At 31.1% G+C, this 11631-nt stretch overlaps 1 protein-coding gene across 1 annotated transcript; it reads right to left on the reverse strand.

Moving 5' to 3' along the window:
- Positions 1-1291: 1291 nt before the first annotated feature.
- On the reverse strand, positions 1292-11033 carry LOTGIDRAFT_111015 (hypothetical protein; the record flags this gene model as incomplete). The annotated part of the gene is made up of 16 exons (XM_009048094.1): positions 1292-1454; positions 1717-1792; positions 2202-2376; positions 2800-3055; positions 3436-3636; positions 3922-5200; positions 5327-5992; positions 6368-6581; positions 6800-6979; positions 7182-7318; positions 7594-7669; positions 8030-8171; positions 8362-8504; positions 8888-8989; positions 9214-10637; positions 10865-11033. 16 exons carry the CDS (start codon positions 11031-11033, stop codon positions 1292-1294), a joined length of 5403 nt encoding a protein of 1800 aa, XP_009046342.1.
- Positions 11034-11631: the final 598 nt, after the last annotated feature.

Genomic DNA, 11631 nt, shown 5'->3' on the forward strand with positions numbered 1-11631 from the left:
CTAGGAAATAATATTGTTGATTTTATAATTTGATTATGAATAAAAACCTCTGACATTTTTTATTGTGTTAAATGTAATTGGACACCTTACTTGGATCATCTTCTATATATAAGAGACATAATTGAACCACCATAGGAACATGTTTCCCTAAAACAAAATGGGTCCAGTTGATTACCATGAAGAAAAGCATAATACAGCTTTTTTTGTGTCTTTGTAAAGGTTTTCATAGAAAAAAACAATTGGATTTGTTCTTGATTTAATTCTGCATGAGAAAATAAGCTTACTAGTTTATAATGTAAATAATGAAATTCTATAAGATACTAGATTGTTATGATATACTGGGAAGAATGCTTTTGAGCCTTACATATTAATAAATTGAATCTTCCTGGAGAGCACCATTGATAAAAAAGCTGAAAATAACTTAAATATAATACAACACAATTCTGGGTAATAATGACACTGTTCTATATCAAATATTTAAACATAAAATATTCAAAATTTTTGTAAGCCAGGCATTGTGGTCTAATTTGTGAAACTCTAGAAAGACCTTTTAGAATTTTATAACTCTTATCATTCTATAAGATTCTTTTTTTCAGAACATCAAATATATGTATTATTTTACTATAAGAACACATCAAACAATACAATCACATTGAACATTTTGTTAAGTTAAATAGTTATGGCATTTTTTGGTAGTTTCATTCTTCTACTAATTGGCTTTATTAAGCTCTTGAGATCAAGACAAAAGATTTGAAGTTCAGCTCAGTTAAAGGCAGGACATTCTCACTATTTATGACAATCTGAAATTAGATTTGCAGACTTGACATCCTATTCAGAGGGTCCACATGGCAAATTTTGTACTTTCAATACATGAATGAGTATATTGTTAGGAGTTAAAATTCATATTTGTGGAATTTGTATGTTTGGAACAAGACCTTCAGTAATTATAGATCAAGTATGATTTTATATGTAAACATATATATAAATTTATTGAACACTTGATTGGGGAATTTCATGAAAAAAGTATATGGAAAGGAAAATGTGGTTTTTGCTTAAACATAAATCACAAACATAAAGTAATCAACAATAATAAAGATATGTCACAATTAAGATTCAATAATTGCTGTATTGTACAATACACAGATAAATCTAAGAAAATATAAAGTCAATAATTTTGCACAACCCATAAAGCCATAAAATTACTCTAATGAATGAATGAATATAAATAGTTATCTAAATAATTCATAACCGGTTAAGTCACATGATATTTGGTTCAGCATTATGGCACTAGTTATATAAGCCCTTGTTGTTGCATAGTTTTCATACATCTTAATGCTTTTTTAGCAGCAGCACTTTTGGCGATTCTGTAATTTCTGCCAATTCCACTGAAAACACCTTTACCTACAACATTAACTGTTACTCGAATTTTACCATCCATTGTTCGTTCCGGTTTTCTAAAGAAAAATATCATAATTGTCATTAATACATGTATTAAAGCAAGAGAGTGCTTAATGTTTTTTTTTATGTCATCTGTTTCAATTCATTTATTAGGCAACTAAATATTCAATTTTGCTGTATAAAAGTACTGTGACCTCAAATAAGTAACATTTCCTTCAAATTCCAGAAGCAAATAGGATCATTGGTAATATCTTAATACAGATTTAATTAATTTATTCTTAGTTTTAATCATTCACAATCATTGAATAAAGTACTTACTCAAACTTAGCTGTTTCAGGTTCCATCTCTAATAATTCTCGTACTGGAGATTTGGGTATACATTTCAAATATTTCTCTGAAGAGTTTAAAATACAAGTTTGATACAAGTTTGTGAATTTGACCACCAGTGGCAGTGCCAGCTTTCTGAGACTGGGGATACAAATAGGGGACAGACTGACATAACTAGGTGGATAATTGGGGGTACAAACTATTTTTCTAGGGTACCTCCACTGGCATTGCTATTGTTGACCACACAAATCCCAAAATACATACATATTTTGTGGTAAGATAAATAAATATTTCATGGTAGCTTTAAATTAAAAACTGTGGCATCTTTTTGCCTTTATGGTCTACAAAGAATTGATTAGTAAGCTCTAATTCTCCTTTGAAATCAGCATGTCAGCAGTAGCGCCAACAACAAAATTAATGTCAAAACATAGCATTTTGTATAAGGAAAATCGTGGACAATTGCAGCATCATCTCACCTATTTGTGGTTTCATTAATCTATAGTATACAGTCCATACAGCGTCTAATGACATTCCACTGTCTAAATATATAGCACCAGCTACAGATTCAAATATATCTCCTAAAGCTTTAGGTATCTCCATTTCTACAACTTCTTCATCATCATCATCATCTTCTTCATCTTTATCATTGAACTACAATATAATATAATAAATAACATCATCATCATTTTATTTCCTAAACTATTAAATATATATAATAAAAGACATTATCATCGTCTAATTTTTTCATCATTAAACAAAAATATATATATTTTTATATATAATAACATATTATCATAAGTAAATATCATACAATAACAAATTATTATCACAGTTAAAATAGTGCTCAATACATCAATTGAACTATATAATGATATGAATAAATAATAATTAATATCATAATGGTAAATATCATAACAAATAACATTATCCTCATCATTGAACTATGAAAGGGAATTATGTAAATCACTCTGCTCATGTCGGAGACAAAATTTCAGATTACAAAAAAACATGGTAGCTATTGTTGAAATAATGATGACTATATTACTAAAACTATAAATAGTTCAAATATAATACCTCGTCATCAATATCTATTTCATCTTCTCTGTCTTTCTGACGTGTGACAAATTTCTCTATCACTTGAAATAATGCTGGGGAGATGGCTTTAAAATATTGATGAAAGTTCCATTTAACAGCTAATGCAGCGAATATATTGTTATTAACTAAAGCTGATCTTAAATCTGTTAAAATACCAGGAGAATATTTCTGAGAATCTTCATATAAATGTCTGGTTATAACATAATCTAATATAGCATCACCAAGAAATTCTAATCTGAAATTCAAAATTAATACCTCTTCAAAACAGAACTCAACTTATATGAAGACATGTATTTGTTATAGTTTTCATCAACAAAAAAAGATTTAAAGCTCAAATTTGAACTATAGTTATTAAAGCAAGATTAGAACATACTTGCTATCTTTAAAAAGGAAATTAGATATTATCAGCAGCTTTTGAAATGATGATGGCATAGTCTTAGTGGAATAGTAAGACCTATAGACATCTGATTGAAAATTGGAATGTTGCAATTCTATGCTACCATTGTCCCTATGTAGGAATAAAAAGTTAAGAAAACCTCTTTATAATCCCATTAATTTTAGAGAACTAAGAAAATAAAAAATAAAAAATAAAATGAAACAGGAACAGTATTGTACCTTTGATAACAATCAGTAACAGTATTATAATGATAAGAGGCATGAGTAAAAGCTTGTAATAAATAGGATCTATCTTGAAATTTATATTCTATACTTTCTTCAAATTCATCATAACCATTTAACAACATCTCTAATTTCTTTCTACTGCTATTCTCATCAGTAATTAATGGTGATACAGGACAGCTTAATTCTTCATATTCACTTTCACTCAACTGTAACATATAAGAGAATTCAAATCAAATGTCAAAGACACACCAAGAGCAATTTCAAAACACATTAAGACCAAACACTAAGAGGTATTACAAGGAATGTCAAACCACCTTCTTTATAAAAAAGAAATATCAACTGACATTCAAAAGAAATATTAGTCAAATTTAAAAAGAGACAATGCTTAGACACATTCAAAAGGAAATGTAAAGTTCAAAAGGTAATACCATGTCTAATTCAACTTAAAGCTGCAATGCATTCAAAAACAAATTTGTCAACTGGTCTAAAGTTCTTACCTCTTGCCCCTCTTTTTTAATAGAATCCCCAACTCTTTCTTTCTTTGGTAAAACTTTCAATCCTAACCATGACATAAACATTAAAGCAGCTTTTTTGCCACAAGTAGTTAAATAACAGCCAATCAGAGCTTCTGAACAATCAGCCACACTTTTATCTGGTATACCATGTTGTGTTTGAAGGCTATATGGTATTAATAGTTGATTAGCTTCACTTGCTTTCTCTAGTTCATCTAACTCTTCTGCTTCTTTTAATTCTTGATTAAAATCATTCACTTTACCTTCACCAGTGTTGAAAGTTCCAATAGGAAAATGGTTTTTACTGGGTTTTGATTCTTCTAGAACAAAGTTTGAGGTAATGGATGCTTTATCATTTTTAGTACCAGCTATCAAAACTTTAGGAACAGGTCCACGTCTACGGTCTTCATTGACTATATAACATGGAGGTAGCCAGTTTTCATATGGTTCAAACTTAGATGATACCATACATTCAGCTACACCACGTTTCTGACCCAGTCGATATAGATTATAATTACTGACTTGTTTACTACGTAAATAACTTAATTTACCCTCGTGTATTCCAGGATAAGAACAATATAAATAAACAGTTATAGCATATTTCAGGAATGAATCACCAATGGTTTCAAGTCTTTCTAAACTAAAAAAATCATTTGCATTGGACATGGTTAAGGCTTGTAAAATAAGACATGGACTTGGTCCCACAAAGGTATCGAGATCTCTATCTTCATCTAGGGAGATTTCAGGTAATGAAAAGTTTTTGTCGTCTGCTACACCCTCTATTATTTTGACGTCTGGTGAGTTCCAAACACCAACATCAAATGTATCAGAATCAGCATTTTGAACACAATCTTGAAGATTTTTTAAATCATTGACATTTGATTCACAACAGTTTTGATATTGTAATATATTCTTTTGACATTGCTTACAGCTATCTTTATCAGGACTAGAGTCACTTATATCAATCACTGTTTTATCACTAGAATCACTAGGAATGCTGGCTTCTGGCTTGTCAGTATTTGATTCAGAGTTAATATTAGTTGCTATAAGTTTATTACTTATTACATCCATAGTATCATTGAAAATTTCAACATGATTAGTGTGTGTACCATCTACTAGTTTATCTTCTAATTTTATGCTAGCATCAGACGCACTAGACACAATATCAGATTCACTTCGAACTAAACATGAGTCACTTGATGCAATTCCTGAGTCACTATCAGAAGACGAATCACTTTTTTCATTGACTTCATTTTTGCTTCCATCTGTCAAATCTTCCTCTACAATATCAGCAGTATTAGACTTAAGATTTGCACAACCATCTTCTACTTCTAATTTTTGAAATTCTTCCTCTTCATCTTCTTTCTTCTCACGTTTAATTTTATCTGGACTAGTCTCAAATCCAAAATCTAATTGAGGAAACCTAAAACCTTCTGGAAGGTCAATAACACCAATTCCCGTTTCACGAGCAATCCTTAATCTTATTTCTTCTGCTAATAATAAATAATTCATTCTGTATAATATAGCAGGCAGACATGCAGCTTTTCTCCACAGAGAGGCTGGAAAAACATGAATATCACATAATTCTGGAATCAAGATTTGTTTTTGTTGTAAATTTTCACGTCTGGCTCTTTTGGTTTCAGCACTACTGGTAGGAAGGGCTACGCCTTTTTGATTCATATATCTTGGTGTAAGTAGATTAAGCCGAGCAGACGTATGATCTACATCTAATAATGGCTGGTCAGTGTTGGTGATCACAAGACCATATTTGGTACTGTAATAGTCATTAAAAGTTTTATAAAGTTCGGGTGATGGGAAGGAACTAAGAGGACTAAGGTCATAGCGGATTTCAGCTACATAAAAGTTCTGAGGTTGATCTATATTACGATATGATGGCATCACAACAGCATCGAGAAAAGCCTCTTTATCAAACATAAATATATCACGTTTTGAATCAAAAACATTCTTCTTTTGATCTGAATTATTACTAGTTACATATTCTACAAAACTCCATTCTATATCAGCCAGAGCATCCAAAGCTAGAATGTTCAAATAATAAAACAACATGATTAAAAAATAGGGCAACTTTTCTAGAGCCAAAATACAGCTGTCTGGAAAGGACTATCTAGTGAACTTGGGTTGCTATGACTTCATTTTTATTTGATAAAGTTACAATATGCAGGCATTTTTTTGTTATCAAAATAGGTCAGATAAAATACATCTATGTCCATAATTTACAATCCTTTTATTGATATGGTTGTAAAGAAAATCCTTCTCCCATTGACAGCTATGGCATCAAGCAGATGACCAGACAACAATCAAACTCAAAACTTAATCAACTTCTCATTGGATCGGTTCTGATTTATAGCAACAGATCTAAGATAAGAAAAAAAACAAACAAATAAAAAACTTACAAGGATCAACAGGAACAATTAAATAACCGACATCAGCTAAACTACCATTACATTCCATAGGATCTTTATCTAGATGTAGGACTTGAGTAAATAAAAATAAATGGAAGTCTTGTAGTTGTTTAAGTTGCTGATTATCTAATGTTATATCTGATTGAACTAAATCTACAGATACAGTCACTTCTCCTGATCTGGTATAGACAGGAAACATGGGAACCTGAAATCAGATATATTGAATTCATGAAAATATAGGTTCATTTCAGTCAAGTTAACATTCTTGTACAATCTTTAACATTTTCAAATGAACACTCTAGTAAGTTGTTCTCTAGTAGTAATATTGCAGTTACAAATAACCATAAAGACTCACTCTCATGGTGAAATCTTGAACAAGAAGCACTAATCCTATAATTACCCAAAACCCTGTCTTGTACTAACCTGTGGAATCTGTTTAGATGATAAAATACCTAAACATCTGGTGGTTTCTTCTGGAGCATAAATACTTCGCCCTCTAGTATTCTGTTCTTCAGTTATACGACCAGTTAATACCATATTGATAATATATAGATAACATTTCTTATTCACGTCTGGATGACTTTTATCAAAAGCTTCAGCCACCTACAACAAAAGTACCAGAATCAATATATCCTTGTCTTTTAACTTTATTATGAAAGCTTTTAGAAAAGGCAGTCGAAGCACATTAATAGTATCAGCTCAAAGTTCATTTATACTTGCAAACCTGAGGAGAATTTCAAAATATGCACAGATCTTGTTTTAGTATTCTTGCACAATTGACGCTACAAACTGTTTATTTTTTTACCTTTTTGAAATAATATTGTTTACGTTTAGTTGTTCCAGGTCGACCTTGACTTGTTACATCTTCATCATCCCATTCTTCTTGTTGTTCTTGTAGAAACATTTCTTTACCAACTGGTTGTAACTGTTCATCTAGTTCACCTAGTAATCATAACAATAGAAAACTGATTTTCCGTCAGTAGTTACTTAGAATGGTAGCCTTTAAAACATAACAGACCTTACAGTGTTTTTAAGCAAAGTTATGGATTGTACTCTCTATGACAATGCAGTACAATTCTCCTTTTCAAGGATTGCAGAAAAAAAATCTTTATACTAAGTATTTAAAGAAATAGTTCGGCATGCACAGAGGTTTAATGCAGCCATGCAGAGAGCATGTCCAACTTGTTAATCACATAAGAAAACAAATATTTCCCCACCTGTTTTATGCAACATTTCACAAGCCTTCTGAGCAGCAGCTTTTTGAGCAAGTTTCTTGGTTGGCATTGCAATACCCTATTCAGAAAAAAGACGAACTATATCTCATAAAATATAGAAGACCACACAAACATTTTTTTAGGTTTATTAAAAGGTAACACCTCTAGCCAAGTAGATCAATCAATATCAGACCCTTCCCACAAACCAGTCTGGTTATTTATTGGGTAAACTTTTTAGACCTTGCACATATACCAGTCTGACTACTTACTAGGTAACACCTCCAGCCCAGTAGATCAACCAACATCAGACCTTGCCCACATACCAGTCTGGTTATTTATTGGGTAACCTTTCTAGACCTTGGCCACATACCAGTCTGGTTATTTATAGGGTAACCTTTAAATCAGACACTGAACCACCACCTTATAAGCTTATACTTACCTCAATTTGAAGTTTAATAGGAGAGTTAATAGGTAATCTGATATGACCAATATATGATATATTATCACCATGTTGTATAGTTGATATAGTACATTGAGGTGTAAGATGTGTAAAGGCATCACTAGGTAACTTGGCACAGTATCTACAATAAATCAACCAATACTACAGTTAATTTAACATTATAGACCATCATCTTTGGGAAGTAGGTATCTATCAAGTTAAGGGAATAATGCTATTTGTAAACATTATGGCATTGACACCTACTCAAGCTGCATGTTTTAACGCTTTCTTAACTGTTTCCCAACTTCATATGAGCTATAAATAAGTCTTACCTATTAATTAATGCTATGGAATTATTCAAAGAAACATGAACATCGATATTATGATTAGTGGGGTAATATTTGGGTACTATATCTAAATAGTCACTACTGTCTTCTTCTACTATATCTTTTTCTTTCTCTTTACCAATTAATATCTGAAATTATAATTTAGCTAGTTAATGGCACAATAAATGAATTATCTTTAATATTTCCTTCATATAACGTCTCAGATAGCTTCAACAGTCTTTGACCATTCTGAATATGGAGCCCTTTATAGAAATCTGAATCCTATTTTACAATAACTAATTACATAGAATTGAAGAACACCAGCTATCTGAAACTATATTTTGGCAATTAAACTGCATCATTTGATATATAAGGTGTAATTGTTATAATATTTAAATAACTGTTTTGTATCATTGGCACCACATCAGATTTTGATTTTTAGTGCTTTTGCATCAAAACATCTCCAATTTTGCTTTAAAGCAGGCCTGTTTAAACATATCTTATGAGTTTTATTTAGTAATATGTCTCTTACCTCTTCTATCTCTTTAAATAGTTTTAAATCTTCACTGAATAATTTTTCATTTTCCTCATTTAATAATATAACATAATCAGAATCTCGAGCTCTAGCTCTACCCTATATAATAAACCAGATATATCTTCTTAAGGCATTTTACTAATTCTTAGTTACCGTAGTAAAATAGCAATGTAGAGAATATAGAAATGGATCATCTTATAATGATCCATATTTCACTTTGACTTCTGACTACTGTTAGCTGACTTTTTCTGATTGAAAACATATTGGGAAGATGTAAACATGTATTCAACATTGTAAATTAATAAACAATAATCTATGCTTACCTTAGATAATGTATAAGATTTATAATCTCGTGGAGGATCGAAACGAACAACTAAGTTACATTTTGGTATATCTACACCATGTTCTAAAACTTTGGTAGCTATCAATAAATTTAATTCCTGCATTCGAAACTTTCTTAATACTTCTTCTTGTTTCCTATAAACTTTACCTATAGACACTTTATTCGGAGCACTTCTATACCCTTGCCCTACAATATGCTGACTTTTTAAAAAACACATGTTTTCATCCCAACTACATACTTCCTCTAAAAACTTATTTAAAGCTAGAGCCACGTATTGTTGATCAACAAAAACTAAACCACAGAGTTGTTTAGCATCAGTGTTGTCACCATTACTAATAATTTGACCGTCTGCATCCGTAGTTGATCGTTTCACAGCTACATGGATTAATTTAGGTGAATGATCATCTTTTTCATCATAATCTGAATCTGATAAATTGAGTGAATCTGCATCCTCATTATCATCAGACAAATTAGATAATTCATCATCAGATAAATCGTCACTACTGATTATCATAAAATCCCAATCTGGTTTATATTTTCTCAGCATGTGAACCAATTCCCGTACTTTGGGTGTGGAATACATCAACAATTCTTCTACATCATAATCAGGATTAAAATTCGCTTCAAAAACTTTGACAATTAAACGTAACTGGGTAAGAGTAAATCGAATAAATCTTTTATTAATAGCACAAGATTCACTTTTTTCATTTTTTTCAATTTGTGGGATGAGAATTTCAGCAATACGGGATGTACACCATGTTCCCAACTGATGTAAAATATTTCTGATTTCTGAGAGAACATTGATGCCAAGTTGTCGAGGGTCTTTCTTAAAAGGTTCCTCCTCTGTATCAGGTGATATGTTACATTCATAAAGAAAAAATAAAGCTGAATCTATTATGTCATTAAGTTTGAGCACTACTTCATCTGACTGATCAGTAAAACATTGTAAAACTGATTCTGTAGGTCTAGAGTCAAACCGTTCTGAGATGACTAACATGGATGTCTCAGCTGTACAATGAAAGATATTTTCTAGAGATGTTATGGTATGTTTGAGCTTATGAGGTTCTGGAATTCGGCTACCTAAAATGGATGCTGTAAGTCCTATGACATGAGGTTCCACCTTCTCATTTTCAATCATATGCATGATTTGAACATATGAATGATCACCCACAGCTAAATGACAATCGTCAAATATGAGCATATTGATTTGAGGTAATGGAAGGGAATTTTGAGTTAAAACATCCAGTATGACCTCTGCAGTAAAGACTAGAACATGTTTAGAAGTAAATTCTTCTTGCCATTTATCTTTTGCCCAGTTCTCTGTATCTTTATCTATTGTATAATAACCAATCTTTAGATTAGTATGTCTGGACAGTATCTGACATTGAAATTCTGCTGTATCATCTAGAAATACAGAAAATAACCATAGAAAATAACTTTGATCTAAGTATATTCATTCTAAAGAGGTTTTCATTTCATTATGCCAAATTTAAATGTACTTCTACCAAGAGTTACCACATACATGTCATGCAAAAATAAATATTGGGTTATCATACTAATCATCACTGTCATCTGTCTGAGGCACTTTATTATGTAGATATTTCATTGCAAGAAATAAGAAAAAGGGTTACCTGAATTGACAACATATATGGTGCGTTTGCCCCCCTCTGATAATGGTTTACGTAGCACTGTGCTCAATTCTTTAATTACCATAAGAGCTATAAATAGCTTTTCAGAAGAACTGCTCAAACAAACTATGGTATTTTTCTGCAGAGCTGAGTCCACCAAGTCAACCTTCATAATAAGAGAACATTTTTTAAAGAACTTATGTTAAGTAGAACTTTCAAGATGGATGTTGTTAAGTACCATACAGATAAAAACCCTCAAAAATTAATGAAATGATGCATACAAAATTATGCATCTTGAGCTTAAATCTTAATAAAATGGCCCTGCCAATGACTCATGTTTTTTTTTCATATAACATAGCAAACTCATAAAATAACTTTAAATAATGAAGCTGATAAAATATATCTACTATCAACTAACCTGATATGTTCTTGGTGTAAATCGATCTGTTGGTAAGTCATCATAGCGTAAATATTTGGATCTATTTTTGATGACCTCATTGCCAACTTTTGCCATCTAAACAAAAAATACAAGACTAAGTACATTTTCGAAATATGCCAACACAAAAATTCCTTAGTCCTCAGTGGTATGAATTTATATTTCGAACACACTAACATTCTTTTACACTACAAATAAGCTGGAAATAATCTTTAATATTATCTTTAATATACATAATCCTTATTTCAATGATAACATATTGCAGACAACTCTACTGATCTACCAATTAGGCCCACAAGTTGAGTACAAGGTCTATTTATAGAGATTTGGAAAT

This window comes from Lottia gigantea (genome assembly GCF_000327385.1).
Source record: "Lottia gigantea unplaced genomic scaffold LOTGIsca_12, whole genome shotgun sequence".
Lineage (NCBI taxonomy): Eukaryota > Metazoa > Mollusca > Gastropoda > Lottiidae > Lottia > Lottia gigantea.